This window comes from Pteropus medius, unplaced genomic scaffold, assembly GCF_902729225.1.
Source record: "Pteropus medius unplaced genomic scaffold, Ma_sr-lr_union100, whole genome shotgun sequence".
Classification (NCBI taxonomy): domain Eukaryota; kingdom Metazoa; phylum Chordata; class Mammalia; order Chiroptera; family Pteropodidae; genus Pteropus; species Pteropus medius.
Genome location: NW_024346692.1, coordinates 487181 through 510602, shown reverse-complemented (window position 1 = coordinate 510602; position 23422 = coordinate 487181). Strand labels below are relative to the sequence as shown.

General features: G+C 33.8%; 1 protein-coding gene across 1 annotated transcript in view; it reads left to right on the top strand.

Annotated features, from left to right (window-relative positions):
- The window catches only part of LRP6 (LDL receptor related protein 6), a 115886-nt gene that overhangs the window by 53610 nt on the left and 38854 nt on the right, over positions 1-23422 (top strand). Inside the window, exons 4-7 of the mRNA XM_039876367.1 lie at positions 6552-6748; positions 8504-8635; positions 11253-11649; positions 12734-12905. Of these exons, the coding sequence (XP_039732301.1) occupies positions 6552-6748; positions 8504-8635; positions 11253-11649; positions 12734-12905 (898 nt within the window). The remainder of the gene's footprint in view (positions 1-6551; positions 6749-8503; positions 8636-11252; positions 11650-12733; positions 12906-23422) is intronic.

Sequence of the window (23422 nt, the reverse complement as noted above, 5' to 3'; positions counted from 1 at the left end):
AGTTAGATAAAAGAAACTGATAATTCTGAGTTTTTATTAGAAGTACTGACATGAGCTCATTAGCTATTTTATGTTATCAAAGTACATACACAGAAATATGCATGTTTATATACTATAACCACTAAAGAGGACTAGGGGGAAAAATGCACCCAGATTGTAATTTTGTAAAACCATTCCACCTTAAAAGAAATACCCTTCAGAGGAAATGATTGATTCTAAATCTCTGGCAAGAAAGGTACAAGGTGAACTGGAACATGATCATACCAGACAGCAAGAAGTGACTACAGACTACTTGGGTCATTTCAGAAAACCTGAGAAATAACTTGAGAGGCCTCTCACTGGTCAGTGACTGATAGAAACCCATCAAGTATGTTTAAATTCTTGAGTTCCTAATGATATTTTAAAAAGGAAGCAGTCAACTTCCAGAGGATGTTAGGAAACCAAATTCATTACCTCGAATGTTGATAATAAAGAGAGTCAGGCAATTTATCTTCCCTTTCTTATATGAATCTACCAGTAGCTGACAAAATAATAGCTATGGGAAAGCTATTCCAGTTTAATGAACAAGAAATGATATATTCGAGTATGATCAAACTTGCCATTTGCAGAAAATTTGCAAACTTGCCATTTGCAGAAAATTTGCAGGTAAAACAGAGGACAGGGAAACATTGAAATATGCCATGATTACATATTAGCAGATCTGGACATATAGGTTAAATATTCTAGGTCCTTCAACAGATCAACTGTAAGAAGTGATGAGGGAACCTATAGATTAAAAAGAGATTGAAAATGTAGTTGAGGGAGAGATGAATAGGCTGAGCACAGAAGATTTTTAGGGTAGTGAAAATACTCTGTATGATACTGTAATGACGGATATGAGTCATTATGCATTTGTCCAGATCTATAGAATGTACAACACTTAAGATTTATCTCTAAGGTAATCTATGGATTTTGGGTGATTATGATGGGCTGGTATAAGTTCATCAGTTGTAACAAAAATACCACTCTGGTGGGGATGTTGATAATTGAGAAGACCGTGCCTGTGTTGGGATAGGAAGTATATGGGAAATTTCTTTTCCTTCCTCTCAATTTTGTTGTGGACCTAAAACTGCTCTAAAAGTATAACAGTCTTTTAAAAAAAGAGAGACTTAAAAGACATAGCAAACGAAAAAAATAGGTGCTCAAGACTAAACTAGTTTTCTGTGGATGCACACTTGGGTAATAAAACTATAAAGAAAAGTAAGGACGTGACTACTGTGAAGTCGAAATAATAGTTACTCTTGTGGAGAGGAAGGGTTCTGGATGGGATTGGTGAACACCTTCTCAGGTCGTTGGCAAAGTTCTTTCTAGACCTGGATGAAGGGTACTGGGTAACCACATAGTAACTAATTAAGTTATATATTTGTCTTGTTTGATTTTCTGTCTGCTTTATTTTATAATAAAATTTAAACACAAGTTATCTATAAGCTTCTCAGCAGCTAGAGTAAAATGAGTCACTAGCACACAGCATTGGAAAGGTAGAAACGTACAAGCTCTTTGTAAGAGGTTTTCATCATACTAAATTCGAGAAGAAATTTTAATGTAGAATCCATAAGGGCTATAATGGGTATTATTTGAATTTTTTTTTTTTTGGTGTGTGTTAATTTCATATTACTTTTCCATGGTTGGCTTTGTTTAAAATTGGGAGCATATTTCAGTAAAGGTAATTTTACAAATGATTACGCTAATGTTCAAGATGGAAATCTTGAATCTAAAATAAGGATAGATCTTAGAGTAACCAGGTAAGGTATAAACTCTGTCTCTCTTAAATGGTCTTCCTTTAAGCTAGTTTAGTTTTTGCTTTTGATAAGAGCATGTAGAAGAAGAGCACAGTACTTAGGCACTTACTAGGTGTTTAGTAGATGTGTGTCAAATCGTATTATTTATTATAGAATAATAATTGTGTGCTATTCTTTATGATTATGATGCTTTCGGTCAGTTGTCAGCAAGGCATGAGCTTTTAGCTGCTCTTCCAGTGATAAAGGATTTGTCCTTAAACTTTCATATTTTTTGAATTCCTTTTGAGATGCACACCAGTGCATTTGCTGAAAGGCATTCAGTTTAAGGATGCAAACTGATCTTGGAAGGAGTAAGCTAATTGATCACCAGTAGGCCCTTGAGTACAATATCCATAACTTTAGTGTTAGATCTGTTAAATTCTCCAAAGAGATCTCACACAAAAGTGAAAAAGAGTCTTACCATTCAGTTCTGGGAAAAGCTATATAATTGCTGATTCTTAGTCTTTTTTTGTTAACTGAAATACCCAGATAAGCTATACAATTCCCATGAAGAACTTCAAAGATTCATTCCTCCCCTTCTTCCTTAGAAAAAAAACAACAGATATTTATAGTATATACTTAATTATTTTATATTTGTATATCACTCAAAATAGACTTCGTATAAGCTGCGGATAATAGTTTTTAAGTGTGTCAATTGTTTTTGGACACAGATAACTCAAGGTTCTTATATGTATTTCCTAACATGAATTAATAATACCTCCTAAACACTGTCCCAGCAGAAAGTACAATACTTTTAAGACTCTTATGTGCTTTCTGAGATAAAATGCCGAGTTCTTTCTTCTCTATACAGCAGGGGAAGACTGTATTATTTATCTTTTAAGAAAAAAAAATTATCAATATATTGTTAAGATGGTAATTCTTCTTGAATTGGTCTGTAGATTCAACACAGTCTCAACAAAAAAATCCCAAAGGCTTTTAATGTGGGTGTGTAAGTGTGCTTTTTTTTTTTAAATAAATTGAATCTAAATTTATGTGGAAATGCCTAGGACCTATTAAAATAACTTAATTGATTTTATATAATTTAAAAAAGTATGACAGCTTTCCACTTGATTTCAAGACATACCATAAAGCTAGAATAATTAAAACAAGGAAGTATTAAATCTGAGGATAGTTAGAGATCAACAGAACAGAATAGTGTTCAGAAACAGGTTCACATATATATGGATGATTGGCTTGAACATAGGTATCTGGGATGTAAATATGCTCTTTTAACCTGACTTGACAAACACTGTGGAAATAATAAACTTTAAAAACTAAGGTGACTATAAAAACCCTCTCTGGAAAATTTAAATTCCTAATTACTAGAGTCAGGTTTTCAAGTTACGGTTATTAAAAAACACTTCATTTTTATCAGTGTCATTCAGTAGAAATAGGAAGTGTGGTGAAATGGTTGGAGGCAAGTCTAGAGAGATGGATAGGAAGGAGCCACATCATGTAAGGTCTAATATTCTAAGTTAGGTCATTTGAATTTTCTCCTGAAAAGTATTAGAAGTCATTTCAAGTAGTAAATTGACATGGCTGGATTTGTTTTTTAGAAATGCCATTTTGGTAGTTGTGTAGAAAAGGATTTAAAGACTAATTATTTCAGTTCCTTAAATCTCCCAATGAATTGTCATTGTTTTCAGGATAAAGTACAAACTCTTTATTGTGATAAAATGTTCCTTTCGTTACTTCTTTCTTTTTTTTACATAGGAAGAGAATGAGGTTGAGTTCAGCTTTGGACATGTTTGTGCTTGAGTTGTTTACGGAAAACTATGGTGATAAAGTCTAGAGAGCTTAGCAGAGCAGTCTCAGAGGAAGATATAGATGTATAGTTATTATCAAGTTAATGGTTATTGAAGCCGTGTACTATAAACATAGGGGCATTTTATATCAGTGCTAGAGACATAGGCAAAGATAACAACCACATTCCAGAAACCTTGAAGAATTTCTCCAGGGTTCGAGACTGAAAGATGTCCTAATCAGACTGAGCTGGTGCGTCACTGACCCGTCCTTGTTTACCTTCCTAGCTCTTATAACATAGCACTGCTGTGTGATATATGGGACAGTTGTTGAGAGTTAATCCTAAGAGTTTTCATCACAAGGAGAAAAAATTTTTTTCCTTTAAATTGTTATTTATATGAGATGATGGTGGTTAGCTGAACCTGTTGTGGTAATTATTCACAATAGATGTTGGTCTCCCTAGTAGAGATTCATTTTTTAACTCTTGTTGTGGCACACTACCAAAGAACTGCACTTTGATTGTGCCTGCCACTGTTGTTTTCACTACCCATGATCAACTCCTTGAAGTAACTTGCATTTCCAGGGGGATACCTTCTTCGTAATCTTAGCCAGAGAGAAGAAAAGTGAAGACTATGTTCAGTTATCTTTACTTTCAGGAACAAGTCTCTATTGGCTGAACAAATTGGTAAATGACCAAAGAATTTGACAAGAATGAGTAACAGCCTCCTTAGCTCTGCTTTTTATTCAGCTCTGTTAATTACATACTGTATTTAAGAAAATTAAGTTTTTTATCATGCATTCCCTGAGTGTCTAATGTCCACCTAATTTGTGCACATAGTGTTGTATGAGATCCTGGGGAATATAAATAGGCCAGAGTCTAGTATTTACTTCATTCTAATAGGCTGTTTTTAAGAACTTTTTAGTGATTTAAAAACTACCAAATGAAATGTTCACTTTAGATGTAAAATGTTATTCCTTTATCAGAAATGTTAAAATATTGAAAACATGTCCTGAAATTGAGGACTCATTTTTGAAATGAGTTTATTAAGTATCAAGCATAATGCTAAATGCTTTTACATATATTATCATTTAATCTTCACAATAAATCAGTGAGGTTAGATTATTTTCATTTACAAATGAGGAAAACAAAGCTTGCAGAAATAATATAAGTAGTAAGTGTCAGGGACATTTGAACTCAGCTCTGTTTGATTTCTTATATAAATGTTTTTAATCAGTATATAAAATGAGTATGTCTTTTAGGGAGGGATTTTGTTTTTCCTATTTGTTTATTCTATGGTATTTAGTTCATTAGAGTAAATTTTAACTTTTTACTTAATAATATACAAAGGACTTAAAAGGCTTTTTTCTCTCCAAAGTTTTTCAAAGATCTGATACGCAGTTCTTTAAGATTATTAATGAAGTGCTAAGTAATTTAGTTTTCAGTATTCTTTATTTTTCAGTTGTGTTGTCTTTCTTGGCAACTTCTCAGAACTCTCTCTTTATGTCCTACCATAATGAATTTTGGAAGACATTGTGAAATATGCAGATCTATTTAAATTTGGACTTAAACTGTGATATCACTCCTATAAATACCTTAATCACTTTAGTGAACTTAATAAAGCTTTTTATTTAAAAAGTGGCAGAAACTACTTCAGTAGATGTCATGACAGTTCTTTTGGGGAAATAAGAGAGAAAAGTAATCTACTAGAGAGGAGAAAATTAAGAAAAATGAGAGGAGAAAATTGGTGATGTAGGCTGGCAAAATAGGTATGATGTTCTAAAACAGAAAGTTTGTTTGGTAGACTAGTCATGCTAATCTTGTATTCAATTTTTAAATGTCTGGCCCAAATATAAAACACCTAGGATCATTTCATGCGCAATAACCTGCAAATTCTTAGAAAAAAAATATTTTATTGATTTCGAGTTTATTTTACTGGCAGTATCTTAGATATTACAGATCATCAGATAAGCTCAAGGACCTAAAATTGGATTATCTTCCCTAAAATATGTGATACTCTTTATTTCTCTTCAGTTGCTTAAATCATCCCACTCATCTTCCTTCTGTCTTTTCCTCCCTCCCAGCTGGGCTCTTTATGAAAATATTATATTTGATATCATGAAAATGTCAAAGCATTTATTTTCTTGAATATTATTTTGGCTCAAAACATTTTTTGTTCATTATTCAAGAGTATTTCTAATTATGTAATTCTCCATGACACTGCAGGGTTCTGTGCCTTGAGTACTAATCAGGCATTCTACCTTTTTTCTCATATAGTATGGCTTGCTTTTGAAATTTTTGGGTCTGTTTTGTCTCATGAACACATTCTGCCAGTGGTAGGACTTCCTTTTTGCTACATGACTTGCGAAGGTTAAGTAACCATGTAGCAGAAAGCCAGATGAGATGATCTTTTGTTAGAGCTAGACTGGGATTTGCAGAGAAAGCTCTTACCAGAGCGCCTTTTTTAGCCTTCTGTATGTTTTTACTTTCAGTTACCAAAACCATAAGGAATGATGAAATAAACAGGCTCAGATGTTTGTTCTTTCACATCAAGAGGGGAAAAACCTATTGCTGATTTAAAACTACTTCCCAGTGCCAGCTGTAAACTCCAGGATTTTTCTTTTTGCCCACTTTTCTCCTTCTAACGAGATGAATTATGTGGAAGGATGGAAGATGTGAGTCTAGAGATGGAAACTTGACCACAGTGCTAATACTTGGGCCTTCTCTGTCTGGAAGCTTCTAGTGAACCTGGGGCCTGCTGCCAAGTTAGGGACCATTCTGAAGTACTTGTTTGGAGATTTTGGACACCAGGGAAATATATTTGAAATTACATTGTGTCTTATTTTTCGCAGTTGTATTTGACTTTGAGATACGTGTTACTCAGGGTTTGTATGTGTTAATGTGGCTTATAGGACCATTTTAATGGGAGAGATGAAGTTTTGATAAAAGAAGAAAATATAGAAATGTTTGAGTTTTTCTCTTTGTGTTAATAGGCAGGCAGTGGTTAAAGGTTCCCTTCCACATCCTTTTGCCTTGACGTTATTTGAGGACACATTGTACTGGACTGATTGGAATACACACTCCATTTTGGCTTGCAACAAGTACACTGGCGAGGGTCTGCGTGAAATCCATTCTAACATCTTCTCTCCCATGGATATACATGCCTTCAGCCAACAGAGGCAGCCAAATGGTAAGTGATCTTGATTTTTAAATTGCAAGTTGGAATAGCTTTGTGGCACTGTGATGTCTGGTGTTCTTGAGAGGCAGGAGGAGGAAGGACATATCTTGAGGTAGTGGGGAGAAATAGAAAATAGGGAAAACAGCAAAATATAATTCAGGTTAAACAACAACCTAAACCATTTGTAGCTTGATATCTATTACTACAGACCCCTTCAGCTCCTTGTTTGAGTCTAGGGTTATGGAAGTAGAGAAGAGAGAAATAAAGTAAGAAATTGAGTTAGCTCATATGCTAAGCTTATACACAGTGCATTTCTTGGTCATATTATTTCTCTCTAATATGTGTTTGATTTTTTTTCATGTGAGTATATTTAAAAACACACACTTTTTTTGGATGGAATCTTCTATTAATCTAACCGGTGGAGTTAAGTACTTCAGGTTGCTGAATAAAGTACCTGCTTAAACTTTTTTGTGCACACTCTCTAGCCCCCTTTTTTCTTAGTTTTGCTTCTATTTTTTGGTCAGCCTTTACAATGACTTCGACTGTGACAATGGCTTATAAAAGAAGACTAGAATTAGGTTTAAAAAAGAATATGAGAATGTTAAGTGTTTGGCACTTGTGCGTAAATACATATTTGGCATGTCTCTGATTCTATTCCATAGCCAAAAATAAAGGGTTTTTGGATTATGCATTGCTTTGTATTAGCTCCTTCCATTTAGCGGGTCATATCTTTAGATGTTGAATTTGTTTTATTGGAATCTTATGATCATGAGTCCATAAAAATGTTTTTAAATGTATGTGTTACTCTTCTGTAAAAAAAGAAAATGTTTAGTTACTTCTATGAATTTTTTATTCTCGTGGTTAGCCCTCAGAAAAGAATTTACTTGTTTTTTTCCTAAATTGCACTGTTGATTCTTTGTTTTACTAGTTTGAGAATTTGTAGTTACCTATGATATTATTTCCTTTTATCTTTCATATTTTGTTGATTTTTCATTGATAATTATGTTGATTTTTTTCTATGAATATTAAATGAATCCCTTTCCTTAATTTCTGCAAATTTGCTAATTAATCTCTGCTTCTCAGTTTTCTCTTGTTTAATCTATATCCTTATCTTTTTCATGTTAATCTTTTCAAAGTGTGACTTTTGGTCACTGGAATTACTTTTCTTGACTTTCAGTGCCCTCAGCCACAGTCTGTTTTCATTCACATTAAGTTCTTATTAGTCACCTTAGTTAGACTAGTCACCTTATTATCTCCCAGTGTACAGCCTCCAAGCTTAAGTTCATATGGTTTCACTACACTTGAAATGTCCTCTTACATATTTTTTCTATCCTTTAAGTTTCTGGTCATGTCCTGTCTCCTCCATGAAGCTTTGTTTTTTTCAGTGTTTAAATGCCTAGTGATTTATTTCCCTTTTGACTCTATATTTATTTGCAGTCTATAATGTGCAAAATAGCATTTAGTTTCATTGTTTTGTATTGTTTTCCAGTTTTATTGTTTGTACTGACTAGATTATAAGCTCTTTCAGGGCAGAGGCCTCCTGCTTTGTTTCTTGTGTATTCCTCTTGGGTACAAAATGCTAAGTAAATTCTCACTGATTAATTCCCTTCCTTGCAGATGGTCTGGTAGTCAAGCACCTGGATGACATTTGGTAATAATTTGGTTTATCACAGTTGCTTATGTTATGGTTGTTAACCTTTGTGTACCTAGAGTGAGGGAGGTCATCTGTAATCATTGGTATTAATCATTGTGATTTATATTTGACAGCTACAAATCCATGTGGAATTGATAATGGTGGTTGTTCCCACTTGTGTTTGATGTCTCCAGTCAAGCCTTTTTATCAGTGTGCTTGCCCGACTGGGGTCAAACTCCTGGAGAATGGAAAAACCTGCAAAGATGGTAAGAAGATGGTCTCTAAAAAGGAAAAATTTTAGATAGCAATTGGGATTCTTTATGATTTATTTTATTTCTCTTTAATAAGCTCTATATGTTACAGCGCTTTAGGAGACTAGTCACTTAATCTTAGTGTTCACATTTGGTTATGTAACAGGAATGTTTTGTGTTTTATGGCCTTATATAGTATTTTATAAATTAATATTTAAAATTTTTAACATAGTGTTTTTGGAAAATATTAGGGGGTGCTCTTTTCTCTATCAAATCTTACAGATATTATATTCGTTTCCTATGGAAATGAGTATTCTCCTAAAGAATACATTTTTAACAGTAGGTAGCACTTGTACATAAAGAACCTCTGCAAGGAAAAGAGGTTTATTAAATGTTTAACTATAAAGATTATCATGGGGTATATTTTCTAAAATTGTTTGAATAGTATTTTTAATTGCCTTTGAACAACAGAGAAGTGCTTTCAGAAGAAGAAAAAATTCCATATTGTACTGTCTAAAGCAACCTCTTTCTATACTTAACACCTACATTGCCTCTTCTCCTTACTTTCTTAATTCCCTGTAGAGAAAGGGCATGTTGGAGAAGTATACTGATTAGGACATTTCAAGGGACTTCTGGTTTGGGAGAACACCAGTTCTTCTCTTTTTCTTCTTAATGAGAATGTTATTCTTCATTCTTATCCCTATGGATCACCATCTGGTTCTCTAGCCACCAGCAAGACCTGGTAAGAAATTGTTATATTTAGCAGTGGCTTCTTTATCTAACTCTAAAAAGCAGAAGCCTTTATTTCGGATTGGGTTAGAGTTCCTGGCAAGGAGGTCAGAGAGTCAGAGAGATGGAATTGAGCCAGTGTACAGGATATTTGTCATGACTTGGCATTGATAAATTATCCTCATAGTCAAAGGTGAAGCTGGCTGACTCTTGTCAGACGGTTTCCATGGCAAACAATAATTTGGTTTCAATTTAAAACAAAAGGTTTTTGTAATGTCGCTTTTTTGTTTAAAAATGTAGCTTGACTTTAAAACAGAGGATTTGTTTTAGTAATAATGGTCTGTCTATTCCGTCACAGTGTGCAAATGTACATGTTTAACAAGTGTTTTGAATTTCAGATATATATTTGGCATGTACTAGCCTTAAGTTAACTATTCTGTTTTGATCACTTTGCTCAAATTAACAGCTTCACTTTCTATAACGTCTTTGTTTGCAAAGTTTTGGGCTGGCTCCTTTTGGTAGTTAGCAGAGGCAATGAATTTTACAAAGTTATTACTCTTTGGTGCCTGCTGTGGCATTTAGGACTGTATTTTCTCCAAGATAGAGTTCATTTGTAATTAGTCCTACATTCAAAAAACTGATGTTGAAAGTTTTACTGTTCTCAATTTTTTCAACTGTAATTCCAGATTGAAGCTTGAAGTTTAATGCCAGTATTTTCTTTTGGACTCATTTCTTTGGTTAGGAATCTTTTCACTCTTTCAGATGTCAACTTGCTTACTATCTTTTATTAGCTTTTGTAGTTAGATGTATTTTTGCTAGTGATTTACTTGAACATTAAAAATCAAAACAAAAAAAGATCGAGCTTAATATCCTCATTCTCAGCTGTGTTTTTATTGAATACTAATTTGTGTTTAAAATATTTCATAAATCTGATTTAAAGCAAGTGTAGTGAAATAAAAATTTGAAAATATTTTCTAATGATAATAATTTATTAGCTAATATTTATTGAGTACTTTTATGTGTAGTACATTCCTGAGTTTTACATTTATCTCCTTTAATCCTCACAGCAACCCTAATAAGATCCAGATGAAGAAACTAGGCTTACTAGGTATTTTGCCTAGGTTTACATAGCTACTTGAAACTAGGTATTTTGCCTAGGTTTACATAGCTACTTGAAACTAGGTATTTTGCCTAGGTTTACATAGCTACTTGAATCCAGTTCTAGCAGATCCACAACTCTTACTCTTAACCACTGTGTTAGATTTATCTGATTCCTTCTTCCTACTGCTGCTAGCCTTCTCCATAGCCTCTTTTGCCCTAATAATGTCAGGCATTGTCTTATAGATCTCTTTGTGAAAACAGCTTTACTGAGATATAATTTATATACCATAAAATGCAGCCATTTCAAATGTACAAGTCGGTGATTTTTATAAATTTATAAATGTGCAGCCATCATGAACCAATTTTAGAACATTCTCATCAGTCACAAAAGGTCGTTGTCCTAGATTTCCTTACCTTTTTAAGCATACTTTTTGAACAAAAGATCTATATTATGTCTCTTTCTTCCTTTAATATTTAGCTACTTAGCTTCCTAGTCATTACTTATTATTCATTATACCTTTAAGTAGCTGTTTTAATTTCAGGCCTATAAAATGAATGAAACCAGAGAGTGAATCAAAACTTGGTTGGGAGAGCTCTGCCATTACAGAGCTTCACCTCATAATTAAATTCCTATTTCACTGCATTACTTTCCATTTCCATCTTAAATAGACCCTAATATCCTTTTGTACTCATTTACTTTTCAATTCCTGAAGTTCTGCATTCTTTATTTAGAGTGGCTAAATTTTGCCTGTCGGTTTCATTTCTTTTTTTTTCACCCATATTTTTCACTTTGTTGTCCTAGGTGCCACTGAATTGTTGCTTTTAGCTCGAAGGACAGACTTGAGACGCATTTCTTTGGATACACCAGACTTCACAGACATTGTTCTACAGTTAGAAGACATCCGTCATGCCATTGCGATAGATTATGACCCTGTGGAAGGCTATATCTACTGGACTGACGATGAAGTGAGGGCCATACGCCGCTCATTCATAGATGGATCTGGCAGTCAGTTTGTGGTCACTGCTCAAATTGCGCATCCTGATGGTATTGCTGTTGACTGGGTTGCCCGAAATCTTTATTGGACAGACACTGGCACTGATCGGATAGAAGTGACAAGGCTCAATGGCACCATGAGGAAGATCTTGATTTCAGAGGACTTAGAGGAACCCCGGGCTATTGTGTTAGATCCCATGGTTGGGTAAGAAGCTCTGCTGATAGAAAGTTTTGCCTGGTGTTTCTGTTTTCTACAGGTCCCTAAAAATATTGACAAAAACAGTATCAATCATGTGTTGGTTTCCAGTAAATAGCTCTTTAATGGTTGTCCGTTTTTAGAAATAGTGATTGGAATAAAATCTCGTTAAAGAATTGCTAGTTTTTTTCCTTGAATGTTTTGAATACTTTTTCTTTCTAAATTAAAAGTCAATGCTTGCTGACTTTGGGTGTTGGCTGCAGATTTTGCCGAGGTTGCATCATGACCATGAAAAATGTGGAAAGAAATTGTTTTCAGAACTCTTTCTCTTCCCATAAAAGAATTTTGTCCCATTTGCAGTACTTCTATAATGATATGGTAAAAAATATATCTTTATATATTTCCAAATATATGAATGACTTGATTTCCAAAACTTTGTCAGGATGTGCAGCTTTATGCCTGGTCTTTTTTTCCTTTTTTTTTTTTCCTTTTTTTTTTTTTTTTTAGCCATAACACCCTGACCACAGTTCAGGGAAACACAGCTTTCCACATACTCACCGATGTTATTTGTTACTATGAGATTCATTCTGAGGATGAACATAGTGACAAATCCTTACACTTCAGTGTATGCAATGCCTTAGAGCCACTTAAACTCCCAGGAGCCACAAGAATCACTTAGCACCACAGGAAGAGTGAGTTATTTTGGGAAATCAGTTTGTTATCTGAATACTACCACTGGGATAACCTTTTTGGGTTGGATGACAAGCCAGATAACAAAAGAGAGGATCATTCAGGGGAAAAAACCCAAAATATTTTGAAAAAATGTAACTAAAAATGGAATTCTCGTTCTTAGAAGTCATTTTCATGATCAGTTCTAGAAAACACTGTTTAATCAGAAAATTTCTTATAAGCTTATATGCTGCTATTATAAATGTCTTAAACATACTCTTGCTATGGTTAAGTCCTGGTTTTTTTCTCCTGTGGTGTTAATCGATTATAACAGTGTAGTATGAGGGGTGGATCTCAATTTTAGAATATCTGAAAGTTATAGTTTATTATCTGTTTTTAGCTCATTTTCTGTATACTTCTATAGGTACATGTATTGGACTGACTGGGGAGAAATCCCGAAAATTGAGCGAGCAGCTCTGGATGGTTCTGACCGAGTAGTGTTGGTTAACACTTCTCTTGGTTGGCCAAATGGTTTAGCCTTGGATTATGATGAAGGCAAAATATACTGGGGAGATGCCAAAACAGACAAAATTGAGGTTTGTTTCTCGCTTTTTCATTTTAAAACCAGTTTTTATAATGGTTTTGAGTTGATGGTAATTTGATACAGATATTCTTACATCTTGTCTGGGGTTCCAGACGTATCTTTTATAGAAATTTTACTCAAATTTTCGGATTCTAGGGATTATGTATTCTATTGTACCTAACTCTAGGATTTTTGAGTTATACTGGCATAAGAAATGGGTATTTATCTATTTCTAGTTTTAAAAGTTTATGTGAATAATTTTCTTCATTATAGTAAAAGCCACTGCCTAGATTTCCTAGGAGCAGTTTCTGCACAAATCAAGTATTATGATAAGATCTATACTGGAAGAGCTTGTAGTCATGTCAGGAAAACAAAGCCCATACATGCATATATATAGCTTTTTTTGTTATTGGTGTTGGGAGCCGGTGATGGTATATATTAAGTATTAAAATTGTTAAATGCAAACAGTTTTTAAATTGATTTATGAACTGTGTGATAGATTAATTAACCCAAGCTAGGGAAAAAATAATTACCAAATGATAGAATTAAGTTGTGGCCATTGGAATAGAATTATGGTGGAAACAACCAGTGGTGAATATTTTTTCACAGTGTTTTGTAAATGGCATATATCTTTGATATTGAGTGTGAAGTCTAAATTTCACAACTTCATTTAGGCTTTGCTAGAGATCTGGGTCTCATACTTAAAACAGAATTTCTATCACAATATTCTTTTGGGGGGCTGCATGACCTCTCATGTAAGGAGTGGCTTTGAATGACTCTTCATAGCCACAGCAGATATCTCCTAATACATAGATAATTTGGGACCTAGAGCAGTTATTTCAGAAAGGTAATTCTGAGTGAGTAATGAATAAAAGGACCTTCCTTTCAGAATGGAAACTTGGAATGGGAAAAAAAACCCTATTAGTATTCTCACCAGGCTCAAATACTGAGAACTGCATCTCTTATTCTTGCAGCTGGTTTTCATTAATAGAAAATTTTGCATAGACTTGACTATATAAATTTTCTCCCCGTTGTTAGTTTTTCACTACCCCCCTACCCGCCTTTAAATCCAAGTTAGTGTTTGAATCTTTAACAGCTGGAGTGCAGTGCTAATGAGACAAAGGTTATGGGTTCACTTTTCAGATAGGCTATTAGTTTCACTCGGATTGGCTTGAATACAAATTGCACACCCATTCTCAACCAGTTCACAAATGTGTTATTGTTGATCAGCTGTGTACTGTACATGAGTGTGGAGGTATTACTACTCTTAGAAAAACAGTTTAAAGCCCATGTGTCCAAGAAGAATGTACATAAGGGAAGAACACATAATTTATATTAGGGAAGAGCACTCGATTTATTATTTTGTAGGGATTTTTAAAATTCCATATTTCGTCTTAATCTTTTTTAGCTTACTATGACTGACTGAGTAGATTGTAAATAAAACATTTGTTTTTACTGTGAACAAGTCTTATTTTCCCTACTACAGATCACTTTTTAGCACTTTCGAGAAATTTATTCAAAATCACTAGTAGTTCGGGAGAGATTCAGGTAATGAGAATTTATGGAGGTTTTGAGTGACACTATTTAAGAATAAAAATGAGTACACATTACATAATAAAATATATATTAAACAGGATTCATTTTCTTAGTTTGCAGCGAGTGTATATCTTAAAATTAGTGTTCATTCTGGCCTCTGTGTTCTGTCTTCTTGAGCTATATATGAGTGTACAGTGGTGTCAGTTGCTCTTCAATTTCTCCTTCTTCCCTGAGTGGTACCAGCATCCTTAAAGCTACCTTTCAGATCTGTGTCTCTTCCTCCAGTTTTGCTGGAATACAGCTGCTATTTGTCCTCTTTTGGACAGATTATTTGGAGTTAGTGGTTCATCTACTTCCAACAAATTATATACATAAAGACCTCTTCTAGTCTTTCCTCTGGAGATTCTGATGCAATTTCCCTAATTGAGCATCAATGCTTTTGTCATTTTCTTTTCACAAACACATCTGAGAGATAGAGAACAGGTATTGTTATTCATTCCCTTCTTAATTTATGATGATGTGTAAAATTAATTTATGGCAAACTAAGGAAAAAGCACAGCTCTTTATCTAAATTAATCTTGCATAATTGGGGGAGAAAACTGTTGGTTTCCCTTTTTGAGACTAGAAGTGATTATAGAAGCAACTGCCACCACCAGCTTTTCATCTTGGTTTACTTAATAGTAAGTAGATTATGTTGAACTTGAAACACATATAATTTTTAAAATACTTTTTCTGAGAAGATTATTTGCTAGCCTTTTGTTATGTAGCAGCTGATCCTCAATACTGATCTGACCCTAGTTTAGGTCACATGTTTTCTTCTAGTCCCATCCTCTTAAGAAAGCTTTCCAGCTTTTGTCATCCCAAGAATGAAAGCTGCTTTTTCCTGGGTCTATAAAAAAATCAGATTATGACTTTAATAGCCCTGTTCTTTTCTGGAAGACTTAGAGTTTCTTGGAATCAAACTGCCCTATATGTGTTTATAGTACATTTGGGAAGAAAAGGTACTTGTATGGTAAATTATTATGTAACAAGGTAAGGCATAGTAAACTCTTGGGTTTTGAGCGAATCTTATGGGAAAAGCTTGGAATGTTTATTCACTATTTGTTCCCTCAGTGGAAGTTCCTTAGATCAGGTTCTCACTTCCTTTTTATATAAGGGGGAGATGTAATCAGATGCTAGATATATAGGGGAACTAGGGCTAAGGATTAGGGAAACCAGAGAAAAGTAATGAATGGGAGCTCTGGGTTTCAGATTCAATTTTTATTGTACAATATTGCAGAAGGAATGAACAGGTTTACCTGAGGTTTATAACCATCTTCTGCAAAGAGGGATGGGATACAGGGAACTGCTAACGACATCAAAATTTTTAAAAGACTGTCATAATATTTGACTCATGCTTTGATAAAAGAATGTGTCTATGAGGATATGTCTGATTTCCTTAATTGTCAGCTGATAGTGACCACTTACCTATAGGTGATAGTAAAAAGATACATGCCCGTACTTGTTTGTGCTGCTTTCTCATTATGCTGAAATCATTTCATCGCCTTTTATGAACAAGCTTCTGATTTGGTTGTCGGCACTGGGCTTCCCCCACCCCCTGCCCTGCCCTTGTGTTAATGTAATGTTCGGGGGCTTCCTTATAATAAAGTACTAAAGCATTAGCAGAAGGGATTATTTCTATTTTTCTGATAGAGGAAGCATCAGATAAGCCTTTATTTCTGTTTTATAAGACCCTGCAGTAGGCAGAAACACATTGTTTCTTAACAACATTCTCATTTTTCTTGGTTACATTTCACTGCCAAAAACATCTGTTGCACTGAAGGCCTGCAGTACTGCTTACCAACAGCAGACATATCATTGATAATTCATAAGTTTAAAGCATTTTTCTTGCCATTATATAAAGTTAAGAATACACTGCTAACTTGTATTTTTTGGGGGATGTTTTTCTCATTACATCTCAGTTTAACTGATTGAAGAAATTAATGTGTTTCGAATCACTGGTTTTATCGAAAATAATACTGTCACAGCTAATTTTTTTTCACAATTTATTTTCTCATTAAATACTTTTTATTTCACTTTTTTCCTTCCTTCATTTCTTAGTTTCTGTGGACAAATTCAGCGACACTTAGTAGTTAGGGGTAAAAAGAGAGATTTTCTCATCTACTTAAAGGGCCTGTAGATGTGTTTTGAAATCCCCCTTATTGTAAAGTTCCCTACTTTGGAGAATACAATGCTCACAGGTAGTTTTGTCCAAATCTAATTATACCTGGCATAATTTTGTTGAAAACAGAAATGGAGATTTTTAGAACCTTGAGCACTAAGAAATTTTGAATAAAGAGAGAATTATTGTGTAGGATCCCTGCTGAAAACTTGGCATTTGGTGAATGTTCTATTGCATATTCTAAGGCTGAAATTGCAGCACTACATTTTACTCTCATGACAACTTTTTGTATTTTATCAATACCCTAATAAGGAAATTGTTTCTCAAGTATTCAGATTTCTTTTTAAAGTAATTTGTCTAGCATCTTTAGCCTGTAAATCTATTAAAACACATAAAGACCCATTTATGTTGATTTTTCTTATTGTTTGTTTCTAAGATTACTTCCTCAAGAAATCATAATATAGTCGTTTGTTGAGATAAAGCTCTTTTGATTATATGACAAGTACAAACAAGTACTTCCTTTTGAATCTTTGCTAGTTTATAACATTCAGTGTTCTTTAAAATAGATTATAGTATACTTTCAGTTTTAGATAATCAAGATACTGAACTTAAATACTTGAATCTTTGCCCATTTCTACTACTTTACCACACTATGTGTATGTATGTGAATATATATTTTTCCCGTCACCTTCTTAACATACAATAACAAGAATGATATTGATAACCTGTTGTTAGATTCCTCAGCTCAACAGAATACCTGGATTTGGGGACTATATTCTTTGAGTTTATAAACATGGTGCTGCCCTATTATATCATCTTGCATCTGTTTGGAGTATATCTTATAATAATATATTTTTAAACTCCTATTTGAAAGTTACTTGTTCATGTACAATTCTAGTAATGTTATTTAACTCATTATAGTCTACAGCAGCCAAAGTAGTACATCCCCAGTTATATGCTCAGTTGTCTCATTATCCACTTGACTTTGTCTGCTTCTAAAAAAGTTATTGCATGTATATAATGAGAGAACAGTCTTTGATGATAAGTGTAATCATGCTTTCCTGAACTGTCACTACAAACCCTAGAGCCTCACTAATCAAGATGCTTTGCCTCCTTTAGGAATAAGTATAGTTTTATCTATATGTAAGATAATCTGATGCATGTTGGTACTTAGCATTTTAGTCACCACGTTTGAACTTGTTTTTGGATCATTTTTTTAAATGTTATGCTTTTATACTTTTTCTTATGTTTTAATATAAAATCATTTAATATGTGGAGACATTTTTAGTTTCAATCTGAAATGTTTAAAACTATTCTTTGAAGCTTGTCAAATATGTCAATGTTTTTTACTAATAGAGTCCATGTAAAACATTATTTTTAGGAGGTTATTATTTCTCTATAGGTGGGAAACATTTAAAAAGGGTCATAGAGATTTAATTTTTGTTTTTCAAAGTTTGGAAGGATGTGGAAGAGTAGGCCGTTATATAATGGCAAGGATCATAATTTTGAGACTTCGTGGGAGGGAATTTGCAAACCTTGGAGAAGTTAACAGTGACAGGCATTTTAACTTTTTTTCCATTTAAAGTTATCACCAGCTATTGAAAGATTCTGTGTCATAGTCATTCCTAAAGTTATCCATAATGAACAATGGATTCTCCTTCAATTAGACCTGATAAGAATGTTATATGCAGGCCCCATATTTTTTTGTGTTGTTGTACTCTATTATAGATTTCTCAAACTCTTCATTCATTTTATACTATAATTTGTTTTTTTGTTAGATTTGATCTGAATTTCATCTACAGATATTAAGTAAACATTATTTTATGGGTTTTCAGAGTGTTGTTTTTGAATAAAATAAAGTTGTTTTCAGATCTCATAAAATTAGCTATGATTTCTAAATAGTATCATATACTCACTCAAACATTTTTTCTTTTTACCCCAAGTTTTTCTTCCTAAAATTCAGCAGTGCTTGGTGCTTTTTGCTTAGTGCTTTTTGCTTAGTTAGCTTTGTTAGCCCAAGGTTAGAAAACTTTCTATTTAGAAAGAATGGAATTCAAGTTTCCTGATTCCTAATACAGTACTTTTTGTATTATGCTCTGTTGCCTCTTTTTAACTATTCATTTTGAAATAATTTTGGGCTTAAACAGAAAATTTGCAGGAATACTGTATCGTTCACCCAGCTTCAGTCTATATACTCAGAACAATGATCAACTCCAGGAAGTTAGCATTGATACCATTTCCATTATTCCTGTTATATTTGTTAATTGGAATTCTCTCATAAGGAAGAACTGTCCCTCTATGCCTCTATTTATTCAGTTATTCATGTAAATCAATTTGGATCTATGGATGTTTATTCTATAGGGTATAGTCCATTATTATCATTATATTGTTGTAAAAATTTCCCAGAATTCTCATAAGAAGCACCTTCAAGTTGATTCCTATGTCCTTTTCACATGTCTTCATCTTTATTTTTTTAATTGTGATAACACAACATAAAACATACCATCTTGACCATTTTAAGTGTATGGTAGAATAGTGTTAATTATATGCATATTGTTGTGCAACAAGATCTCTAGAACTTTTTTCCCTTGCAAAATTGAAACTCTATACCTATGGAATAACTCCCTTTCCCTTCTCCTCCAGTCCCTAGAAACCACCATTTTACTTATGTTGCTAAGAGTTCGACTACTTCAGATACCTCAAAGAAATGGAATCTTGCAGTTTTGTCTTTTTACGACTGGCTTATTTCATTTACCATGTCCTCATAGTTCATTCATGTTGTAGCATATAACAAGGTTTCATTTTTAAGGCCAAATAATATTCCATTGTATGTATATACCACATTTTCTTTAACCATTCATCTGTGTACATTTAGGTTGGTTTCACCTCTTGGCTGCCATGAATAATGCTACGGCGTACATAAATGTACAGATGTCTCTTGAGATCTTGTTTTCATTTCTTTTGGAGATATACCCAGAAGTGGGATTGCTGGGTCATACGATAATTCTGTTTTTAAGTTTTCAATTCACCCCCATCATTTTTAAGACATTTTCTGAAAAACAATATATTCCAGCTTTATCTTATATTTCCCTTGCCCCAGCCTTGGAATCAGCTGTTTCTTCAAGGAACCATGGTTCTTTTTAATGAAGAATAGTATTTAAAAATATCTGGGTGTAAGGTGTGCTCATTGATACTGGAGTAATTTACCTTTCGACAGTAAGATGTTACAGTTGATTTGTTTTTCTACTCAGAGTACATAGAATTTATTTTAGCGGCGCTTGAAAAGAATGAGAGGAAAGGGAGCCGTTTTCTCTTATTAATGTGCTTATGTTTTCCCAGTAGGGTTTATTGAAGGCTCCAGGACAATAGGGCTCTCAGAAATGCCTTGTGAAGCAGTTCAGTATAGTTGACTAAGGTGGTGTTGCTGTTCATCATAATGATACCTTCATCCGAAAATCTGTTCTCAGTTTTGTAGTTTTCCTGAGTAATTCAGGTTTTAGAAAGCTTTGGTCACGAGCAATTCTTAGCGCTCTCTGTAAAAGAACATGGTAACAGCAAATGTTTAATATTCTAAGCATAACTTTCTTGGAAAAAAAAACTACTTAGTGCAACTATGATACTTTCTCTTTTCATATTAAAAAAATCACTTATGTATACTCAGACATATGTCTTGAACTAGGCTTTACAAACAGCCCTGTAATTGCCCTTACTGCTCTCTTAAACAGATGCATGGCATCGCTTTACTTTACCTACTGGGTTCAAAGCACTTCTCTTTTCTTGTCACCCCAATGCGATAATGCATGAGTGAAATGTTATTTCCATGGATATATATTCTACTTTTTTAATGCTGTGAAATTATATTTTATAACCTGTGAAGTGTATCAGTCAGCCCCGAGTGATATCTGTTTGTCTCTCTTACATATAAGATTTAATTCAGTACTAGTTTTGGACATTAGCTGGAACATTGGAAGAAGAGTGGTTCATTGTGAGCCTAACTTGAGTTTCTCTTTTAGAAGTATATATCATTCCCAGTCCAGGTCATTTTATGATGGGTGCCTGGTTGTCCTGTCGTCATTTATTTCTTGAACATGTCTAGTCGAGTAAAGTTGTATAGCAGCAACTTCGGTAGTAGACTGGATGCATTCCAAGATTTCATGGGTAATCCTGTCTTGACATTTAATGAACTGATGAAACTGCTCAAAAAACCGGATGTGATGTTTATAGAAGGTTTGCCATTACCTCCTCTCGGTAGAGATAATGTTCTGGTTAACCCACATCTGTTTCCTGTTGTAGCCTATTTTCTCAGTGTGGTTTGCAATATTTGGCAATGCCTCCGAATGTTAAATCCATACCGCAATGTGGTTGAAGCAGCTGAAACTACTGGAGATTCTGGTTCAGATTTGGAGGTAGATTTTAGAGGTGACAGAAGCCTAATTTCAGTTTAATTAAACCACTCTAAGGTAACACAGTGAAGCACACCCTCAAGAGTGGTCAGAAGATTTAATTAGTGTTGGCTCAACTTTTAAAGCACAAGGGTAATCTTTTGGAATCACCTAAAACGGTTCCCTTTTTCTGGGTTCAGAATGTACAAGCAAACTTTTACCAGCTTAAAAACATATTTACTACCCTAGTAACCTAACCAAAACTGTTGCTAGTTGAGTATGAGAAATGTAATAGTGAATTTCTTTGAGACAAAGAAGCATGTTTCTGTTTCACTTTGTTGTTTCTGCCTAGTAGAGATTGTATAGTTGAAGAGAAATATTTTGAGGAAAAGTCAATTTTCTAATAAAAGTCAACTCTGCACAAATAATTAAAGGAAAGAGATTTCAGAAAGTAATCATTGGACTGTGTATAAAGGGAAATATATATGGTTTTTTAGATGCAAGTTCTCACAATCAGATTTTATTTAAGCTGTTGATCCCTTCTCTTCAGAGGGCTTTCCACATCATATGAGCAACAAAATAGCATTTATAAGTAACAACTCTACCTTCTCCTCCCTCCTCCCTTGGACTTGCTCCTTATCCGCCCCCCTTTTTTTTTACTTATAGAAAATTTCAGACACACAGTAAAGCAGAGTAAAGATTTTTATGAACCATCCAGCTTCAACCATTATCAGGACATGGTCAATCTAGAATGCTCTGAATGGGAGAACCAAGATGACAAATAAGGATTCTCTTATAAACATAACTGTGGTTTTAATTCTTCTGTTTTGAGATAACCTAAAAGAAATGAAAAAATCAGACCTTCGTCCTTGCTTTTATAAGTCTCAGCTAGTGCTTTGAAATTTACAAATGTGAGAAAAGATGAAAAAAGGTAGTTAATTTTTTCATCAGAAATTGTTTTTTGAAGTAATTTTAACCCATATTAGAATTAAGTGTAGTATAGCCGAGGAGAAAGGAAAGACCACATGGAAGACATTTAATTGTTTGTGGCTCTACTGAGCCTAATGGGTAAAGCTAGGCACACCTGCAGGTGGCAGGTGTCAGAAGAGACAGAGATCTAATTTTGTTGTAAACTGTGTAGTTACCACCATGAAATTCTAATCCTGTATAGTCCATTATGGTAGCAGTAGTCATATATGGCTGTGGAGCATTTAAAATGTGGATACTCTGAATTGAGTTGCTTGAAGTGTAAAATACATACTAAGGCAACTTAGTATAAAAAAACATAAGATCTCATGACTAAAATTTAAAATATTGATTACATGTTGAAATAATATTTTGGATTTATTGAATTAGATAAAATATATTATTAAAATTAATTTTACGTATTTCTTTTAACATTTTATAATCTGGTTAGTAGAAAATTTAAAAAACACATGCCTCACATTTGTGACTTGTATTATATTTCTCTTAGATAGCACTGTTCTAGATTCAACCTTGTTGTAAAAACTGCAACAGACAAGAATAGGATGATAAGAAATGAAGAGAAACAGTGCTTACAAAATTACATTTAAAAAATCTTTAGCACATCTTAATTGTTCAATTTGAAATAGATGTGATATATCTAGCTTTAGTTTGTACTTTATTTACGCCACCCTCCTCCGCAAGACTTAGTTTTTGCTTTTAAAAAACTAATAACTGGAAGAGACTAATAGTCTAGTGAGTAAGGCTACAAAATCCTTCGTTGTGGCTTTTAGCTCCTGTCCATTGTGCTATTCTAAAGATCTGTTCTAAAGATCCATTTGTTGTTTTTCCTCCAGATGTTTCTAAAAACCTTAATATGTCCTTTGCTTTTTGCTTCTTCTCGAGACCCTTGCTTGCATTTAGAGCAGCATTAACACTGATCCAAATCCCAGTTTTGTCAAGGAACCACAGTGAAGATCAGAAAGCATTTCTGATCTACAATTATTTATGTGCAATTCTGAAATCCAAAAAGTTCTCAAAATCAAGTTATTTTTGTTAAATCAGTTGGCGGAGAACCTGACCTGTAGCAATGTAAGACTTTTTGTAATCTTTATTTATCCTCCTTTGTAGAAATATTTATGTGTTTGCTGTAAAAAAAAATATTAATATGTTTGGGTGTAAAATGCTTCTCTGGACCCAGGTAGAAGTGATATGCTATGCGCATTGTGTTAACCTTTCTAAATATCAAAAAAATAATAATAATAAATAAAGCTAGATGTAAGACTTTCAGGTAAGGGATTTTGGACTTCTATTACCATCTCACAGGAATTGAAAGTATTTCCTTTTTCATAATCTGTTTAATTCTATAGTTAAGATGTTTCTATATTTTAAGATATTTATCTTTAGCACATACAATCTGAACACAGTGACAGAGGTAAATGGGGTCTTCCTGAAATACACCTTTGTCGTGTCACTCTCAAAGTGCTT